The sequence below is a fragment of the Scaptodrosophila lebanonensis genome, unplaced genomic scaffold (assembly GCF_003285725.1).
Source record: "Scaptodrosophila lebanonensis strain 11010-0011.00,11010-0021.00 unplaced genomic scaffold, SlebRS2 tig00000001-arrow-pilon, whole genome shotgun sequence".
NCBI lineage: Eukaryota > Metazoa > Arthropoda > Insecta > Diptera > Drosophilidae > Scaptodrosophila > Scaptodrosophila lebanonensis.
The window spans coordinates 25686001-25707876 of record NW_022060529.1 but is presented as its reverse complement, the minus strand read 5'-3'; the positions used below and the strand labels follow the sequence as shown (position 1 = coordinate 25707876).

Genomic DNA, 21876 nt, shown 5'->3' with positions numbered 1-21876 from the left:
ATAAAACCCTGTTTAAGTTCTGCATAATTGTCAGTATAGTTATGTGGATAATCCGAGTTAAATTGTCGACACATACTCATATGGGCAGGGTGTCCGACTCTTTTTGATAACGGGCAACTATACGCACTGCTGGAAGTTATGGGATTGGTTCGAAAAACTGACTGCAACAAGTGTACGAGTGTACGTAAGAACGGGTCCAAGGAGATAAAACATTTATATCGAAAGGTAACTGCAAATTCAATGCATTTGCACCCAACCATCCATTCATTACACAGGCCCTTACCGTACGTGATGGAACTGGGAAAGCTTGGAAGTATCTGAGAACATTTTAATCGGACAGGAGAATAATAGAAAACTCGCATGCCATTGGCAACGCTAAACAACGCTACGGTTGGTTTGTGGGGGCAAGTTTTTCAAGAAATTTGCTTGGTTTGGTTTTTAAGGCACCATTAAAATTGCTTTTCTTACACGTATTTTTCCTTGGCAAATTTACAAGATTTCAACAAAATGCTATACTTTTAATAATTACATACAAATATTAGTAAAAACCTCTTGAAATATCTGAGTCTTCATCCACATTCACGTCAGTAAGTATTGTACACATACACTTATGCATTATTCTTATTTTACAAATATGTATTCCCAGTTACCCACCGCTGATCGTCTTCCTCTGTGCTCGCTCATTTTATATTAATAACTCTCGCAAAAAATTTACTAAATATTTAAAATACAATTAAATACAAGTGTACATAATAATTTGTTTAATATGTATATTTCTATATAGATATAAATAATTTGTTAAATATATATATGTATATATATTTATATATAGATATACGGGGTTTCTGTTAAAGTTCGATTTAACACGTTTTTTGTTTCAAAAATGATTGCTTTAAATTGTTTGTCTCCAGCGAAATATTTGTCACTAAAATCACGAAATAGTTTCGCTTGATATTTTGCCACCCGCGTCGCAATTTTTGCTTGATCCACTTCATGTTTTTCATTTTTTTTATTTTAATTAAATTTAACTTTTTAGCATATTCGTGAGCTTTTATGTATTGTTGTATTATCGCTAAAAGTTTCAATACATGCACTTGTGATGAATGCTTATTATTTATAAACACTTACTTTTGGTATCATGACGTTTAATTCATTTATGTTTATGCTATTAACAATTTCCTGTAATCAAGTTTATTGTTTCATAAGGTTCTCTTCGTGTTTCGATGCAAGGCATGAAAGCGTGAAAAACTAGACTATGTTTGGAAATTCGATAAGAACTTTTGAAAAACAAAAGAAACTGCCATTTACATATGTATATTGGATTCGTGTATAAAGAGATGAATTGCCAACTAAGTTATTTCTTAATAACCAATTACAAAGCCAAGGCGGTCAGAAAACTGCATCACAAATTTGAAAACTTGGAAAGCTGCAGCTTTCAAACATTGAGAAATTCTCCTTAAATTATGAAAATTAAGTGCTTAATTTGGCAATATAAATTTGTATGTGTATATGTATGTACTCTCGACGGGGTATCGACATTTTCTCAAAGCCACCCTTGGTGCCCATTTGATGGGCCTAATAACAACAAACAACTTCACTAAAAGCAGAGTTTCTGTCAAAGTTGGCATTTTGTAATCTAAGGCTAATCGAAGACGGACAAACGATTAGAAATTCATATTTGTCCATTTTTGTTGGTTTTGAAGTGAGTGAGTTTGTGTGTGTGTGGTGTGTGAGTGTTTTTCGGGATATGTTTGCTTTTATACGTTTGTTTTGTGTTCTGCAAAAATCAACTTTGTTGCTGTATTTGCAGTGATGATATACATATGTTTGTATGTATATAATTATGTTGTATTTAAATGTATTCTCTTGCGGATATGTTTTGGTAATTTGTTTATGATCGTTTACATACATATTACTAAATAATTATGTAGCGGTACATTAAAATTTGACACCTTTTGCCACTGAGAGCAGCGTAGAGCAGTCGCACAAAGCGAAGAAGTTGCAAAACAAGTTTCACCTTCACTGATTGTTGTTCTGGCTAAGTGCCTTTGCCACCTTTTGAGACTATAATAGACTAATTTGAATATAGCTATAATTGCTAATAAGACGTTCTTGGTTTTTTTTTTTTTTAAATATCTGTGGCTTAAAATTAATTGGTAAATATTTGTTATAGCACACCATTCTACAGCATTCTGCAGCCGTATATTTAAATAATAAAATATTTTAATATGTAATTTTAACATTGAAAATCAGTTTATTTTTGTTTGTTTTCCGTATAAATTTAACATCTAATAAATAAAATTATACTTGTAATTTAAGCATAATTGTAATATAATAATTAAATAAATTTTATCTTTTTCCGCGCTTTAGTTAAAGTCTTTTAAATCGCCGCAAGTGCTTCTAAATTATTATTGTATCGTGAAATTTGTATGTATAGTACAAACACAAGTATGTACTTATAAAAATTTACAAAAATTAAATTTTCACTAAAAACCCAACTGGTCAAATAATGAATAACAACAATGTTAGTTTAGTGTGAGAGAAAAATTTGGCTTTAAAGTTGCGTTCAGCTTCGGTTCTCAAACCAATTTGTTTAATGTTAGTTTTTATTTCGTTTTCGTTTTTGTTTTTAATAAATTAAAACATTACAAGTCCTCAAATACATAAATGATAATTAGTTCATAATAATATTGCTGTTTAATTAATAAACACAATAAATTTTGCACATCAGTCTAAACATATTCAATAATCACAAATACAATTTCGATAACAATTAAAATAATAAGAAATTAAATTAAATTTTGTTAATTTATATATGTATGTAGTCTGCCCTGCCTAGTCTATATGTGCTAAGCATTTACATACACTCGTATAAGTAGTACGAGTGAAAAAAAACACAACTTGTGGAAAAATAAATCATTTTAATTCTGTCTCTTCGCTTACTGCTGCTGCTAATTGGCCTAATTTGGCGTTTGTTCTTCTTAATTGGTTGTTTTTGTTTAAATTGTTTTATGTATTCTTCGCTTTTGTAATTTTATATCGTTTTTGGTTATGCTCACGCACGATAGCTTGGCTTAAAATTAACTGCATTTAGATATGGGTTCTTTTTTTTATTTTTTGTTGTTTATGTTGTTCGGTTATGTTTTTGTTTTTGTTTTTGCATTTGCTTTTGCGTTTGTCTTCATTTTGACTAAACTTACAATTAATTGCTGTTCTGTTCTTACTTGAAGCGGGCATCGTTGGCGATGCGCGCCCCTAAAACGGTTTAACATAAAGTTATATGTTTGTAAACTTAATGAAAATATCATCATAATTAATAAGAATCAATGAATAAATATAACGTTTATGTGGTGCTTTATGCTTACTGTGTGTGTGTGTGTGTGTGTGTGTGTGTGTGTGTGTGTGAGAGAGAGAGAGAGAAAAGGTGATTTTTACCATTGTCATTTATGATTTCTCTCATTTATTGCTTATGATTTTACTTTTGATGTTGTCCTGCAAGTGCTGCGCCTTGTCCTTGTCGATGGCTACAGCCAGTTCCAGTTCCAGTCCCAGTTCAAGTCATCGGTGTATTCGATTTAGCGTATATTGTAGCTGCGGATGTTGCTGTTGTTGTATCTAGTGAATGGGTGTTTTGACAATTGCACTTGGTGCAATGTAATGGTAACCAGGTATGGGTAGTCCGGCGGTCTCCATTGATATCCTGAAAAATAGATGAGGAGAGAGAGTAAGACAAGGCCGAGGCTGAACTGGATGCTTATTGAAAGTTCAACCATTTCCTTTTACGGACTCATATCCGTATTATATACCTTATCTCCAATTAAAAACTGTTAAACTTACCACCCATTGGTCGAAATGAATAATTTTATTGAATACCTTAAACAAAAAGCCAAAGAAGTCGTCGCCTTTATCTAAACTGCAAATTGATATCTTCAACAAAACTATCTGATTCATTTATGCATTTTCTACTAGCGTATTCCACTAAAGTTTGCTAACTGAAATTTCTGGGAAATACATTTATGCAAATGACTACTAACTCGATTAGCTAGTACGTTTCTGTGAAACTTTTCGAAAATTTTATTAAAAATACGAAAGGGAGTTATGGATAAGAAAGCTCAGATGTATCGGGAGACATAACAGAAATATACGATATTGGATAAAAGCCCAAATGTTTTACGTCTTTTTATGCAAGGTTCCAATTAATTAAAGCCTAAGCCGTCTTAGTCATGATACAGCATTGGGTACTACATATAGTATGTATTTCGAATTATTTGCATACACTATACATATGTATACGTTTTTCATATGATATTTATTTCGATTCAATTATTTCTCTGGGCCTTTCATATTTCACAAGTGCTTGGAGAGTCGACTATTTGATGCATCGTTATTTAGTATGAATTTATTGATGTTAAAATTGTTAATTATAAATTTTTATTTTTAAATTGAGATATTGTGTAAAATTGTCACATAGATATATAGTATAAGTATATACATACATATGTATTTATTAAATTGTGTATTTGAAGATTTCATTACAGAAATCGTAAGCCTGGTAGCTGCTTTGTTTGCCTGACGTGTTACAAATCAAATCATTATCAATATGCTTAATAAAATAATCTTATAGTTTTTATGTTTATGTATGTAATCGAGAAAATTTTCAATTTTCAAATACTTCTTGCTGTCTAGACCATGTTTTCTAATAAAAACCAAAAATATTGGGTCCAGTTTCTGTAACGTATATGCTATAAATAATAATAATGATAATATGAAATAATATTAGAAGGTTATAATAATTACAGATTTACATTTATTTCGATTTCATAATAAATACAATAACTTAAAGGGAAAAACTAATATAATCCTGTTAAATTATGGATCTGTAAACAATTTAAGACTTTAAGTCTAATACATAATAGCTTTATTGTTTGTGTTCTAACATACTTATATCTTCGAATATGTATCGATTGTTGCCTTAATTTTGAATTTTGCCGTCGTATGTATGTGTATGTGTCTCTGTGTGTGTGTATGTGTTATTTTGTACGCTCGTTGCGTAGATTGCGTTAATTAGAGCGAATTGGTCCTTAAAAGTCGTTGTGCCCAAAAGCCTGGACTAAATAAGCCAACAAGCGCGATTGGAATTTGTGTTTAGACTTCTTTAAGAAGCCTCTACAACAAATGGTTTGTTTTCTTACTTAAAGCCTATTTGCAATACATTTACTGCTACATACTACATAGATAAAATGTAGGTAAAGGGATTTAATGACAAATCATATAATACAATGCATGTGATTGATTAAACTATGTGCCGAACGTATATAGGGTTAATATTCGATTTAGTGACATACAAATGACCTATATAATGGGTATGATTATAGTTATAAGCCTAGGCGTTATAAAACATTCGACATACACGTATGTACTATATAATCGAAATATGAGCTACATTATATGAAGAGCTTCATCGTTGTTTGCTATAACTTTCACGTTAACAAGGGATAAAAACTCCTAACGATATACTAAAATTTGGCAAATTCTAAACCTACTTTTATGTATGTAAGTGTATATATAAAAAGGGGAAATATCCAATTTCTACTGGGATCCTTATATTTTTTATGCATTTTTTGTCTTGGTCAAATGTCGAGGAGAATATCATTATAGAGCACAATTGGGTGTTCCTTTGCCACAGGTGCGCATATTCGATTTCGATATAGGTTTCGTGGCTCTATAAGTGTGTATATACGAGTGTGTATGTACGCCTACATATTTATGTTACGCGAATATATTACTTTTAGGCGAATAGCGTTTGTGTACTAAAAACTAAGTGGATACTTTAAATTGGGTTCGAGTAGATACGAGTTAAAAATGTCTTGGATTTCCTTCAAATACTTATACACCTTTTTAGAATTCCAAAAGGATTCGGTGAAATTCTTCAAGAATGCAAACTAAAGCTTTCGCAACTTTAAATCTAGGTTTTTGTTGATGATCCGTTGTATACTTTTTGGGCTTATGAAACTAAATTTTAAATAGTCGATAGACAAAAGCGAAATACGTGTACATCTGCGTATTCGTTAAATATGAAGATGGTGGGCCTACTCCTAGTAGGGATTAAACTTGTTTCGCGGCTTCTCCGACTCGATGCCTGTCTCCGTTTGATGCTGTCGAAATCGGGAAGTTGCGTAGTGACCCTTCGCCCGATTTACGCCGGTGGTCTGCACTGGAGGCCCGCTTGTGCTATTGTTTCCCAGCGTAGTGAGGCTGAGCAGATCGAGTGCACTGAGATTGGAAAGGGCACTCAGTGCTCCCGGCTTGGTCAGTAGCTGCAGTGCCGAGGCCAATGGGCTTGCTAAGGCAGCGGCCGCGGTCGGATTAATGACGTTGCTGAACGCTGTAGTCGCCGCGGTAGCGTTGGACACAGCTGTCGAGCTATTACTATTCGTGTTACTGCCTGTGCTGCCTGCCTTCGTACTGCCATTGGTAGCATAGGTTGTGCCGCTACTGTTGGCGCTGCCATTACCGTTGCCCGAATTGGCGGTGCTGCTACCACAGCTGCTGTTGTTGCTGCCACTGAGCACCGAGGCAAGGCTGCTGTTACTGCCCGTGCCAACTGCAGCGCTCGAAACATTGCCATTGACACCACCTGCCACACCACCTGTGCCAGCACCGCTAGCAACACCACCACCACTTGCAGATCCGCCGTTGCTGGCCGCCTCCTGAAGATTGGCCTTCTGCAGCTCAACACTGGAATAGTTATAGATAGATAAAGAGAAAGAAAGAGAGAAAGGAACAATAGGATATTGTTGTTTAGGTGAGGTTGTTGCGCATTTCAAAACATTTCGTGATTTTGTGGAATTGAGTTGGTCTCTTTTTTTTATTTCTGGTGTTTTGTTATACAAAAAGGTTAAGGAGGTTTTGTGTTTTTTATGGATACGTGAAGGAACGGTACGGATATATCAAAGTTCTTTGGTTTGAACCGGCGTTCAAATTGGATGATAGGAGTAGAAAACTTTTGTGGGCGCCTAGTGCTAGGGCTTGACCGAAAGAGTTTTGGGATCTGCTTTTTTATTAATGTTTTGTTTTGGTGGGAATGGTTTAGTTGTTTTGATGAGGTTTTGGTTTGTTGGGAGAGAGGAGCATAGTTGGGTTTTTCATGTTTTGTTTCTGGAGAGTTGAACTGCAGTTTGAAGTACCAATTTTCAGATCCAGTGGGGTGGTGTGTGAGTGCGACGCGTGGCGTTGTTTAGCTGCTGTTACTTGCTTGTTTGTTGCTCTTGCTCCTCCTCCTTCTCCGCCAGTTGAAATTTTAGTTGATACTATACATACATATGTATATTATTTATACTATGAGCTATGTTTATATAAGTTTAGTTAATATTGTAAAACCACGCTGTAACATGCTAGGGATAATTTGTTTTTTGAATTAAAGTCTTGGTCAAGAACAGTGCTCAGGATTTGGTCTATTCATGGATGAATGTGTGTCTGCGTGAGTGTACGAGTATGTGTGTGTGCGCTGAGCCAAAATGATGGATAGACTAATCGGGTAAATACTACACTGAAAAGTGAAACAGAAATTTGTCTAATTTGGTGCTGGACTAAGCATGATCATTATTGGCTTAAATACTATACAGTTGATTAAAGTAAAGACCACTATCCCAAGTAGTTTATTAGTAGAATACGTGCTAAGCTCGAACGCGCCTTCTTAAGCTACCGAGAGACCGACCTCCTTATACCTTCTTTGTAGGCAATTTACACTGCCATATGTTTGTCAATTTGCAAGTCAATTCGACAAAATTGTTAAGACAACATAATTCGTATACTGCCGCATTAGGAACCCGTGCACGCACACTTACCTCATGTTGATTAAGTATTGGGCCAAGGCCACCGAGTCTGGATTACCGCTGATGGTTATAGTGCGATCGGTGTTACCGCCCTCACGTTCCTCACAATTGGAGATGCGAATCATGGCTCCAGAGATCTGGCGTATTTCGGCGATCTTGGTGCCCCCCTTGCCAATGATGCAGCCAATTAAGTCATTTGAAACGGTCATCTCGTGCTGCTGCTGTTGAGCTCGATTTGCATTAGCCGTGCGCAATTGGGAGCCAGCCAATGCGGCGAGGGCTATGAGGGAAAACGTCAGAAAATGCAGGAATCAGTGATGTAGGTTCAGCATACTTAATAGCGACTTACCTGTATGGTTAAGTCCACCAGTGTTTGCCGGTGCCATGCCAGCAAGACCCAAGGCAGCAAGGCTGGCCAATGGATTTTTGGCAACCTGTAGGGGAAACAGAGCGATTCACAAAAAGATGCATTGCAGAATTAGAAAATGGTTCCAGACATGGCAAAGTGTTTTGAGTCTGGGTTTCGGGCTTTGAATATGTATATAAGTATATATATTAAATTTTTATTTTTTCGCTGCGTCTGATATATAAATTTATTTTCTTGGAGGGTTGGAATTACAACACAACGCACGTACAGTTTTCAAACAGTTAAACAAATAGAAAAAACATAAAACAAAAAAACGCAAAGCGCAAAATTAGTACGAACGGAGAATGCAGAAGCAAGAAATCAAAGCAAGACTTGGCAGAAATATGGATGTAGAATGTACCTAGATATGTTTGTACATATGTACTACTACTTATATAGTATGTACATTTAGTTTGTCTTTGTATGGGTGGTAATATGCATGTATAGAGTGTTTTCTGTTTTGATTTTAATTTGGAAAATGGTATAATTTAATTAATTTATAATGTGTTTTGTGCTGTACGAATGTGTTCGACATTGTATAATGACATGAATTAGGCCCGTAGCGTTACTTTTAAACGCGTTTAAAGGTTTAAAGCGTTTCATTTACTTCATTCATTTTTAATACATTTTGATCAAATAACAGGTCCGATTCAAAAATGTTTGAACAAAATGCAGAACGTCTTTTGAATTCATGTCGTTAAACATTTTCCACCAATTCAACCCACAGCAAAATACACACATACATATGTATGTATATATATATATATGTATATACACATAAATATGTATATAAAGCTATACACATTTGTATATATATACATGGGTGCAATGTGTGTGTGTGAATGTATCCACCTACACAATGACATGCCACATTGAGCGAAAATGTGAGGGTCGCGCGAACGCGCTTTATAAATTAATCAAATCAAATAGTACGAGTACAACACTTGCAAATAAGTTTTGAACAAATAAGTAAAGCTGAAACCAACAAAGGCATGAAACGATAAATCCCGCAAAAATAAATACAGAGAGAGAGAGAGAGAGAGAGAGAGAGAGAGAGAGAGATGTGGGAGAGGGTGGGATAATTCCTCTGTAGATCATATATTATTTAAATGCTCTATGAGTGAGAGGCGTGGTATGTAGGTGAACGAATGGGTGTCTTGAAGCGGCGTTTGGCATTGTGGCTATGGGGGATAATATAATCGTAGAAGATCAACGGAAAAACATATTTATATATGAACTCCAACTCAATAAATTAACATATGCTGGGAAGTGTGTGTGTTTCTTTAAATAGGGACTTCAAAAAAGCAACAACTCAGTTTGGGGGGAGGGGTTCGCAGCTAGGTAGGTACTTGGAAAACGGGGGTTTACTACAAGAGTCTATATGCATATACTACATAATTATATATAACTGGTACACTGATTTAAAATTTAAAAAAAATTGCCAAGCCAAGAGTAGCTTGGCGCCAGACGGGGGATGGGGCACACATATCGTAAATGCAGTGGATGCGTGGCCCCACTGTTGCCTGATTTTTAGTGGCACCCAGTGGTAAGAGCGACTTAAAATCATGAACAACTTCGTGCGGGTAGGGCGTTACTTAATGTTATTGAAATGTGGGCGACAGTTGCGCCAAGGTCGTAAAAGAAATAATGGCATAGGGGAACAAATAACTACAAGTTAACACACGGGACGACGAACAACACATACTACAAAATGTGTACAAAATGCTGGAAGCGTAAGTATACGGGGATAACAACAACAACAACAACAATCAAACTATATACTCGTATGTAGCTAGCTAGGGTTCCAGGATATCATACAAAGGGCGTCGCTTGTGACTGGTGGTATCCAACAAAATGTCAAAATAGACGCCGACATGTTGGGCGTTTTGCTCTTGCCATGTTGTTGGTGGGTTATGTAGTGCCTATCGATTTCTTTCCTCTTCATCTTCATATCAATCAAAACTCACATCGGGTATTTGCTGTAGGTGATGGTGTGCTGGTACCGCTCCTGGTAAATGTGCCCCCTTCAACAAAGGATCCGCGAGGCCGGAAATACCAGCGTGTAGACCACCGGTAGCCAAAGCAAGTGGAAATACTGGACAGGTCTATTTTTTTGTATTGTGTATGTTTCGGTTTTGAAGTGTAGTAGGTGCGAGAAGTTAGGTTTTGTATTGATATTCAGAAAAAAAAATTTTTGAAAAGAAGAAAAAGTAGAAAAAAGGTTTACCAAAAATGAATTTTGATGAAGAAATCTTGTAATTGTTGATGATATGCTTGTTTTTAAAGACTATAATTAGCAGATGGAGTTTGTAAACTTTTTTTTCCAGAAAAAAAAGAATATTTTTTTGAAAGGCCGTTCAAAAAGTGTGCAAACATAAAACCTTGGCTTGAGGTATATAGACATCGGAGTCAGGATAATATTTGTTTTATGTGGCACAAAAAAATGAACCTATAGAGCGAGAAAGTGCGAGCACAAGAGCGGGTGGTGAACAACGATTTGGGGCTGGCTGCAAGACAAAGGGGCAGGGACAAAACGTTAGCTACTCCAAGTGAAACCCAGATCTTGGTTATAGTAGTAGGTCAAAAATGGCGCTAATCAACCAGAAGTTGATAGTTGGGTAATACGAGTATGTCGTAGTGTATCCTACAAACACTGTATATGATGATAAATACACACTAGGCAACATCAGAGATCCAAATAAAAGCTTACGGCAATAACTCACACGGTCGTTTGCTTACACATATCAGTACCAATTGTTATATTAGCCAAATCCCTGTGTTTGTAACAACCAACAGGAAATGTGGCGGACTCCACAACCTCATCTTCAAAGAAAAGTCGTTCTAAAGTGACTTGTCCGTTTTTGCTTCGCAGCGCAAGGATCTCCGAAAGGACTAGAGCTAAAGTCAACAAACTTGCTAAGCAGTTTCCCTGCATTCCGGGAAAGGTCGAATTCATGTGCTTTTCGTTTTACCCGCTACTACTTTGCTTAAGACGTATTGTCGTAGCTTTTGTAACTCTTAAAACTTTGATCTCTAATTGCAATGCAATCACAATAACAGTCTTTGAGAGCTTAATTACCATTTGGTCAAGTTCTATGCACACTCTTAAGACAGGCTTAGCCGAGAATATAATCTTTGTCCTTGCTCTGCTGGTACATTTTCTTGTTTTCGCGATTCAAGTTCGTACTGTATGTATAAGTGAATTATAGTAGAATAGCATATACACATAGACCAATGTGTTATTGCAAACAAACAAAAATGTTACAAATTTTAACTTAAAATACATAAGTATCTAAAAAAAATGTGTAAACATTTAATTAAAGTTCTTCTAAGCCATGTGAAGGGTAAATAGTACATACAAGTCGGGCGCGTGCAACTCTAGCATTCGACTCTTTAATCGCATTTGAAATGGCAGCGGTAATGCAGTTGCTACAAATTAATATCGAAACCACCACCGACAATAACCAGGAAGGATGTGGGGAGAATTGTGTTGTATTTATTGAAATAATTCCATATTCAATATTTAATCTATTCTGTCTTACTGCGGGTATTAATTCATGAGGAAACTTTAGCATAAATCTTTTCGTACCGTAGTAGTAGATGATATATACTTATGAGTAGATTGGACTAAACTGTTTTAGAGAACAAATTTGAATTCAAATACGGGCTAGGATTGAGAAATTGTAGTGTTAACAACAAAATAACGTACTGATAAATTTTGATATGTGTATGCATTTGTAGAGAAAGATATATTTATACGGAGAATAATGTGAGGGCTCGGGCAGGACGATTTTCGAATTTCGAATAGTATGTTATTGTTGCTACTGTTTTGTTTTTTCTGCTTTAGTTTATGTTAGATAGTGGAATGTAAATAACATATCTAAAAGTTTAAAATATTGTCATATGTTTTGAGTTCTTTTGGATTGAAAATAGCGGCCGCTTTTTCTTTTCTTTTGTTTTAATTTTTGTTTTTTGCTGTGGCCGCTATTGTTGTTGCCGTTTCTGTTGATGCTGTTGCTGTGGAGAGACTTTTACATGAGAACATTTTGCAATTGGTTGTCGGATATTTGCAAACGAAATTAATAGTTTGATTGGTTTTCTACGAAAAATGAAGAATTTTATATACCATAACGCAGGATAACATATGAATGTTGACATTAAGTTTTGCTGATGTTTGTTTTGATAAGTGGAAGTGGTTTTGCTGTATTTTTTACGGGTTGATATTTGTAGGTATAGTGTATTTATTTATTGCTTGCGGTACAATACAGTTAGTTTTTTTTCCAATTTCTAGTACTCAAAAGGAGTTTATATATTATAATGTTGTGTTTAGGTAAATTATTGGATTTATATATAGCTAGTGTATTTTGAACATACTTCTCCACACTGCACGCGAGCCCTCGAGAGAACAGAACAGAGATTGAGATAGACATAGTAAAGGCTAAGCCCCCCGAGCCCGTGTGGAAACTCACTCGAGCAGCCCGCACTGCACCGAGCACCGAGCGCAACTTGGCCACGGGCCACAGTGCGGGCCCCAAAATGACGACGCATTCTTGAAGAGAGTGCGCAGGACACTCACAAGGCGAACACAAGCTCAACCTGAGAGAAGAGAGTGCAAAAGAAACTAAAAAACAAAAAAATAAAAATTTATATATTTAAAAATGTTTGTAAGATAATGTAGATATTTGCTTCGATTTAAATTTTTATGGAAACTATAATGAAAACTCCGGGTTGGGTACGACGAGGGTAAAAGAGATGAGCGAAAACGGTAGACAACCGGAAGTAAGGTGGCCATCAAGGGTCGATCAAACTTCAATAGCGTACATGTCTAAACAAGTTTAAAAAGCTCGATTGGGGGGAGCGTAAAGGGGACTAAATGTTTGGCAGGGAAAAATGATGAGAGGATGCTATTTTGGCAAAAACCGAGCAATAAATTCAAGTAATTAGGTGGGGAGTACAAACTTATAATATTATGTTTGCTTTCTTTATACATATTGGCGACATACTGACATTAACTAATAATTAATTATTTCAAAAGTAAAACGAAAAGGCACAAAGGATAAGTTTTTATACGCGCGCAGAAGTAAAGACAAAATTTAAGGGCTACAAAAAAATCATAATGTATGTATGTATGATTGTACTAATATAATGATAGACGACTAATGATGGGCAGGATTTAGTTGATTTAGCTGATTTTTTGACAGTTAAGATACACAAAGAAAATTTCATAGATAGCTTGTTGCACTGATGTACATTTTGTTCACGATGTTTAAACACGGCTTTCAATCTGTGAAGTGACCACAGGTTGTGTACTATCGAACATACCTCCTGGGTGGGTACAGCATAGTTGCCCTGTATGGTAAAGGCTTGTCCATTGGCCAATATGACTGGGCCAGTTACTTGCGGTTTTGGTCGATATGGTATGGTAGCACCGCGTGGTGGTGACTATTGTAGAAAGAATATGAGGAATATGTTAGTGCAGCTTTTTCACTGCTAGATAGTATTTTAAACTCACCTCCAACATGACAAGACATATCTGATAGATGCATTGGGTTATTTGCTCAGCACTGCCGCTCAAAGTAACCGCACGCTCTGTAGAGTTTGGCAACATTTCACTAGCCACCTGTATGGAACAGCCTGTGGTCTGACGAATTTCCTTTATCTTTGATCCACTTTTACCTGGGATGTGAAAAACAATGCAGTGGATGTGGCATGAGTAATTCAACATAGGGTATGCTTTTAAACTTTGTACGAACCAATTAACGATCCACATTGACTGGCGGGCACAATCAATCGTATCGGTATTTGAGTTTTGCCAACTTTGCCTATATCATTGAACTGCGAGCACCACTGCAACGGGTTAGAAGTTAGTAATGTGAAGATATTGGGAACAGCAATAAGATCTGGGAGCAAAGGACTCTGCACTCTGTTCACTCCAACACAGACGAGCACATACCTCTTCGAACTTCTTTGTAATGAGTGTAAATGCCGAAAAGATTGCGCTTGTTGTACCAGACACTGTAACAATGCGTTCCGGGCATGAACCATCAGATATATTGATTTTGGCACCAGACTTTAATGGTAAAATAGGAAATTGGTTAGTTATCTATAAACATTCTTTATATGACAACAAACTTACCTCTTCGCGAAATCTGTTGACAATTTCGCCCTTTTTGCCAATAATACTACCAACTTCCTGCAAATATATAAAGAAGTTGAAACAATTAATCAGTGACTTTTCAACAGTAGAAGGAACATATCTTTATAGGATTACATTGTAATGATTTCAATTCGTTTTCCCTTGCATACCCTGCACAAACATTGAACCTATTTTTACACACGAGCGTATTAATGAAATTTATTAATAAAAAGGATATAAATATGAAAATTACATTACATGTCGCAAACTTAATTTTGTTTCAGTAATGTTGTAATATTACCGCTAAAAAATCGGTTTAAATTTTGAGAGATCACGCTTTCATATATTATATAAAAACTAGTTTACACACTATATTTTAAATGCTTTATTTTACCGCCAGAGTCATGTCTTCAGTTGAATTTTAATAAAATGTCAATCTAATAGACAAATTTAAATTTATCCTGGAGGTCTTTGTTGCTCTGACTATTAACGTTGTAATTTATAATAATTGTTACTTACAAAAATGTAAATAAATAAATAATTGAGGAATTGATTACAGCTTCCTGCTTACCCGAAAATAGAAAGAAATAACGTTTGAATGTTTGAAGTTGGTTCCTCCCTAGAAGTTGCTGCTGCTCTTATGAGAAATGTGAATTTTCATTGGACTTGAAATATAGTACTTGAGTCCTTTAACTTATCATTAGGCGCACTTACTTTGGTGCACACTTCAAACGACCTTCTGATTGATCAAATATATGACATTCATTGCATAGCAACCATTGATAAGCTGAATTGGGCTGCGGTGTATGCAACTTAATGGCTTGATGGTAGCTTTCGGCTGTTGCCTAATTGAATATGCATTTTAACAAGTTTAGCAAAAATTGTGCTAAATGAAAGAGGAAAAGTTTTGGGCATCCTACAGTGCACCCTGACTTAAGTTTTGTAAATGTGTAATTTTTTAAATTGCAAAAATCATTAAATCAAATCACATGAGTCGGTCTTGTCATCTCGACGAATGGTAGTCGGATGTACATGCGTATATTTCGAATAAGGAGGCAGGGCAGAACCACTGAACCACTGGGTTTGTTAACTAATATGGTTGCAGAGTTTGGCCAACAAATTTTTTCGTATTCCTTGCTTGAACCTTTGGGTGACTGCAAGTCATTCGGGCAATGTGCACTATCCCACAAAAAACCAGCACTGGTGTCTGGCTTCGCAAACTAGTTTTTCCTTTGCATAAATATTGTGCAAAAACATTAAAGTACAACAAAATATTACGAAATGTTCTCGGCTACAAACAACTGCTGGCAAATGTAAATGGACCAGTGTAAAATGGTCGGGCATATTTGTAGATACAACCTAAAAGTGTCAAATTGTCTCAATAGCAACATTGGAAAAAATTGTTCATTTAACTTGTGCGGGAAGTGCAGAACAAACAGCCTACGAATAATTTAATTATACACTAATGCTTTTAAAAACCAAAGGTCAAATGAGGAAACAATGAGTCTGCAAAATCAGCAGAGACAATTTAACCGTCCGGAGGACCAAATGACCAGCTTAGGCTTGTTAGATGTGCTCTCAATTAATGTATTTATAGGTTTTCATCCTAAAAAATCACACAAACTACACAACGCAGCGAAGCAACACATTTGCGGAAAATTCGTCTTAAGTGCAGATGGGCGAAAAAATGGCAGGGGAATGCGGAACGATAATTATGCTAATAATTATGGCAATTCTAGCTGACATTTGTGTCCAATAAATAATTTGGATGTTGCTATTTGCTAGTGAGCCAAGTTTCAAATGTTTTGTAAAGAGCGTAGTGACCATAAGCATGATGGGCATGATATAACACTTACGTAGGAATGGGTGTCTTATATACCTACATAGATATGTACATATGTATGTGTGTGTGTATTGTTTTGCAAGATTTTAAATTGGGCAGCTGGCAACATGCCACGTTGCAGTTATACTTGTATGTAAGAATCTGAATCAGAATGTGGCTGGGCATGGGGAGTACTCGTAGTATAGAAGTACATACTAACATGTGTACATCTCTCTCTCTCTCTCTCTCTTTAGCTTTTAATATTCCCTCAACGGATAGGAGATATACCATTTTTAAGTAATACGAGTATGTATTATTTGAATCCTTGGCTTTTCTAAATTTTTATAATCTGTCCGAATGAACACCTGAATCCCTATAATATATTTTATGTAACGCCGTTTGTATAATCATCTATATCTCGGAGACCTAAGGACACAAAACTTTAGTCCCAGATGCTACATAACATTATTTTTTGTAAGTCTTTAATCTTTATTTAAGATCTGCCGTAGGTTGGACAATAAATAAATTAAATGATAACTTTCAGATTTGTTAATAATGCTTCTGTCATGATGGTTGCGGCGTGATTCGAATCAACTGCTTATTCTGGAACGAACTCACATCGTGGAGTTCCTGCTATCTCATTGAGTTATGCATTATAAGTATAAATACACAGAATACAAGTATGTGTATTTTAGAAATATTTCCCCACTCCACCGCAATTAGTGATTTTCCATAAAGCCCATAATTCTTTGAATTTTTGACTCCAAATTTGACAAATACCTCCCACAACAACAACAGCTGCTATAAGTTCCATTCAAGTGACCTATCAAGATGAAACATAATCATAAAACGGTCGTTCCTATACTAAAAGATCTAACATCCTTACGTATCGATCGAACCCAACCCAACCCAGCTTCAAATGATTATATTGATCTCTAATAAATAAATACTTCTTTAAACGTGATTAAAATTTAATTATGGATTCATCATCGTTAAAAAAAAAACGCATAAAACTTTAAAATACCCCAAACTTGAATCTTGACCGATTTTATGGATTCGTCTCGTTATGATAGTCACGCCTCCTCTGTCTACCAAAAACATTGAGGCTCAATATATGATTGTCTTTATAAGTCTACAAAATATGAAATAATTTGCAATACGACTTTTTAAGTTACACACACTATACATATATATGCATTCGTTTTTATCAAGTACTAACAACACCCACACCTGCAAGCAACTACCGTAGTGTTTGTATAACCCCACATACATGGAACTGTGATACCTCATTTCAAATTGAAGAAACGGCAGAGAACGGCGAGGCTAATTGTGTCACAGAGGCGGCGAATACGACAGACGGTTTTGATGTTAGTAAAGAATCTCGCAGCGGTAACAACTCGAAGAGGCTTAACATGGCAGTCCAAGCAAGTCATGCTTGCCGCGCAATTTTCGGCTGCTGTTGTCAGTTTTTTTTTTCTACTTCTTAATGGGTTAATACGACGCCGTTGAAAATTATACAAAAATATATAAAATTGCGTGTTGCAGCAATAGCAGCAACAACAACAGCAGCAGACACAGCAAAAAGTACAAATAGTATACATAAGCAATTGCAAAATCGTGAGAACCATTTATGGGGGCCAAGTAATCAAGCAAGCAAGAAAAATGCAAGAAAATTCAGCAGCTACGAAAAAGAAACAGCTTGCAACAAACGCTGGATAACCCATACACATTAGGCAGGCCGTGAGGGCGTCTACTTGTATGTGGCCGACATGTGGCGTGTTGTTGTCTCGGTTTTTGTTGAACAGTGCTTGCCACATGTGAGTTTCTGACCGGGGGGGTCCTCGCCCTCTAGCACAAATACGTGTACTAAGTGATGCAAACCGCAAAAATAAACAATTTGCACCCGCCAATTGCGATATTTTTCACAGGGAATGGATGCTCAACAGGCAGAAGATGGAAGATGGCACTTCCATTTTAAGGGATCTCGATCAGTGCAACGCATGCATTAAGATTCAATACCAAACCCAGCAAATAATTTAATTTTAGACAAGTGCTCGCTGAAACTTGCACTGAGAATTTCACTAATTAAAAATGCATGATTCAAGACATTTGCAAATGGTAGCCCGCTCGGTACGTACAAGTACGACGTTCGATACTTCTAGACCCATGTTCCGATTTGCTGTTATGCGCAGTTTGCAATTGGCTGCCAAGAGAACGACAAAAACAAAAACAAATGCAAACTGCAACAACTGCAACAACAACAACAACACCAGCGGCAGCAGCATTGAACAGCAAGCGGTCGCTGGGCTCATTATAATTTTCACATTCTCGCGCTGGCGTGGGGTCGTTTTCTTTTTGTTTGCCAGTTCGCAATTATAGTTGTTTCAGTATACGAGTACCCTCTACCCCAAAGGTAAAAGGGTACAGCAGTTTAGTGCTTGTATATGTAACACCCAGAAGCGGGCGTGGAACATCCCATATTCTTGATCAATATTATATTAAGTCTCGGAATTCCTGGAGCTTCTTTTTGTGATGGCTCTCTCTCTGTTCCCGCTTCATTTTCCATTTACAAAGCGTTATTAATAGAACTACTCCAAAGGAAGTTTTAAGCAGACATTTTATCTCTGGCAATGCACTACTAGCAGATTTTTATTGTTATTGCCAAATGAACATATAATCAGCATACCTTGCCGCTACTTACCTAATATAAATACTACTTAACAAATATTGTTTAAATATTTATTTAATTCATGTATCTCAAAACTACATATACTGTTTCTTTTTAAATTACTTGTACATAATCTTTCATTGATCATTCATCTGTGAACCTTTGAAACATCTGTAAGAGATTTCGGTTTATGACGACTTGTCTTTTTAATACAAGAGCAAGTTTATTTCAAAACAAAGATATAGTCTCATTATTTTATCCAATAATATTAGTATACTATGTGAATTATTGTGTAAAAACAAGTAAAATAAAACCTTTATTTTAATTGAAGAAGAAATACGGCGATAAATGGCCGGGTACGGGGTATTGAAATGTCGGACTGGCGTGACTTTGGCGTTGAGCCCGTTTTTTTTTTGGTGTTTTCATAAATTAATTAACTGCTTCACGACTTTGAGAGTTGAGGCTTGACTCACTAACTGACTTTCACACAAAACTGCAACAATTGCAAGCCATGCACAAAAATCGTAAACTGGAGCTAATTAGATGTACAAAATTTGCGCCACAACACCACCACCACCAGCAATGGCAACAACTGGCCTTGACATGCACATAGGTCTTATGAATGGGTCGCAATTGCGGTGGCGGCTTGAACCATAGTTGTTGCACAACTGGTTGAGGTAGTTGCACTCATCGGCCAACTTGTCTGATGACGGGTATCTATGATTACCAAAGACTATATACATATACTATATATTTAATAACAGACAGACTTTTTAAGGCATAGTGTATGTACATATATATGTTTTTATCAATATGTCAGTCCCTCTGTATGAACGACAGAATGTGGCAAACATTCGTCTATGCGATGCTATAACTTTCTATAGAGTTGAAGTCTCCCTATATAACTTGAAATAGACGCATAAGCACTAAAATATGTCAAATTTTAGTCATAAGTTCGAATGCATCGAAAATAACGAGAGTTATGGAATAACATACAGTCGCACAAAACTATACCTTTAGTCCGACAAGTTTGGTGTCCCTAGATGCCATGGCTCGGACATATCGATTCGTCTCGTCGTGTACCGATAAAATGGGGTCTGTCACACCTTCCTCTGCCTTTTGCAAGCACTTGGCGCTTAGACTTTCTAGTATGTACACCATTTCATCCCCCCGGCTGCAGGGTGTAACACGAAGGAAAACATTTGCATGCCTGATGAGACTTTGCAAGTATGTATGTACTTTTTCTAGCATTTTTCATGTCGCCGTTTCGTTTTGTTTTGTTTTATTGAATAAAAGCCAAAAAGTGCAAAATTATTCATGGGACTATACACACACACGCACATACACAGTGCACATCTCCCAATGCAGGCTACTTATGAGGTTGGTGATCGTGAGGTTGGCGCTGTTGCTAATGTTGTCTGATAGTTTTCTATGTCGACTGCGGCTAGGCTATTTTCGTTATAAATTTTGTCTACAAATATTTTGTTGGTTTTTGCCAGTTTTTAACTGCACATCATGTAATTTGGTTTAGCCCGCTGCGCACCCGATGCACTCACACTCACAAACACACACATAAATATATTATGCATCCATATGTAGGTATGTAAATGCGACGCAGTCGACGCCTGTCCCGCCATCTTATCTGCTGTTGTTCAAACTACACCTGTCGCTGCTCTTCATTGAGCGAATCTTGGCCAACAGCGACAACAGCCGAATTTACATTTGGCCGAGTGCTTACAACGATTACGAGTAAACAAATATACATACAACTAGATTTAAATAAAGGCAACAGCTTATGTACGGAGGCGGCGGAGTGCTGGGTCACTTGGCCGGGCAGTTAAAAATCTATTAAAACCGCCACATAAATTTTGACAAACATGCAATGTCAAATACGTGCTTTAAAGCCCCATCTATCTGCCAACTAACAAGTCGCTGTTGACAGTGGTATTAAGGTGGCTTAATCTGTGCTTAAATGTGTTTTTGTTTGTCTTGCTTAAGCTAATGCTGCTGAATAATAGTTTTACGGAGCGCTAAGTATTATTAATTAAATAAGCCGATATTTAGCTTGTCACAGTATTTCTGTCAACTCATCGTAAAACCTAGTTTAACTTTAACCATGATTTCTATTAATTTAACATTTTTGACTTAACTGTGTTTTTTCGAAGCTTGTGCGACTGGTTTGCGTTTGAAAGTATATAAACAGTAGATGTACTATATAGTATGTCATCGCTATTCGTTGCACATTATTTTATTGCCCATATTTCCACGTAATTATGGTTTGCTTCTCTATGCATATTACTTTACGTTTTATGGAACCTATTTTTTACGATATTGTTTAAGATTTTTGAACAGTTATTCTTTCATGACATGGTTCAAATGGTATTTAAATTTGCATAAAAATATACGCGTTAATTTATAATTATATTGTTTTCGCTACTGCTATCTCTGATTTTGTTACACATTGTACCATGGGACTTTATATTTTTCTAGGTGTTGGGCCAGTTTTACGAGCTTCTTCTGTATGCACTTACATTATAGAACCACTTACTGGTTGTATGTATATACTTGTACATATGTTGTTTTCGTAACATACAAACACATCATTTTAATGACAGATATATAATACAGTATTTGAACATTATATAAACTGGGCTTATATTTATATTTAAAGGTGTTTTACAAACACATTATTAATATAGTATATCTGGTGAGTGGACAAATCGATTCACCTTAATAAAATATATAAATACTAGCAGGTCTTGCAATGATATGATATATATCTCTCTTCCAACATTGTGCTCATTTCTATGAGCTACCAAATAACAAATTACTTTCCTACGTACGGTACGTACAACAATAAATGCCATTGATATTTAAGGCAAGTAATTTCTAAAATAAAAGCCGTTCAATTTTACAACGATATTTTGTGCATATATTACTCTCAGATGTATATTCATATACATATTTATTTCATTTATGCTTCAATGAAAATGTTCAAAAGCATTCTAC

The 21876-nt window shown here is 36.0% G+C and overlaps 1 protein-coding gene across 6 annotated transcripts in view; it reads right to left on the bottom strand.

Moving 5' to 3' along the window:
• Positions 1-2904: 2904 nt before the first annotated feature.
• The window catches only part of LOC115634574 (poly(rC)-binding protein 3), a 53645-nt gene continuing 34673 nt past the window's right edge, over positions 2905-21876 (bottom strand). The window contains exons 3-11 of one of the 6 annotated variants that reach the window (XM_030532399.1): positions 14378-14434; positions 14195-14311; positions 13995-14076; positions 13754-13917; positions 13564-13683; positions 10209-10346; positions 8185-8269; positions 7848-8115; positions 4858-6738 (exon numbers count right to left, since the gene is read on the bottom strand). In XM_030532399.1, the coding sequence (XP_030388259.1) occupies positions 6096-6738; positions 7848-8115; positions 8185-8269; positions 10209-10346; positions 13564-13683; positions 13754-13917; positions 13995-14076; positions 14195-14311; positions 14378-14434 (1674 nt within the window). In that variant the 3' untranslated portion in view covers positions 4858-6095. Of the gene's footprint in view, positions 3701-4856; positions 6739-7847; positions 8116-8184; positions 8270-10208; positions 10347-13563; positions 13684-13753; positions 13918-13994; positions 14089-14194; positions 14312-14377; positions 14435-21876 lie in introns of those variants that run through there. The other 5 variants (XM_030532398.1, XM_030532404.1, XM_030532403.1 and 2 more) reach the window with 5 other exon arrangements.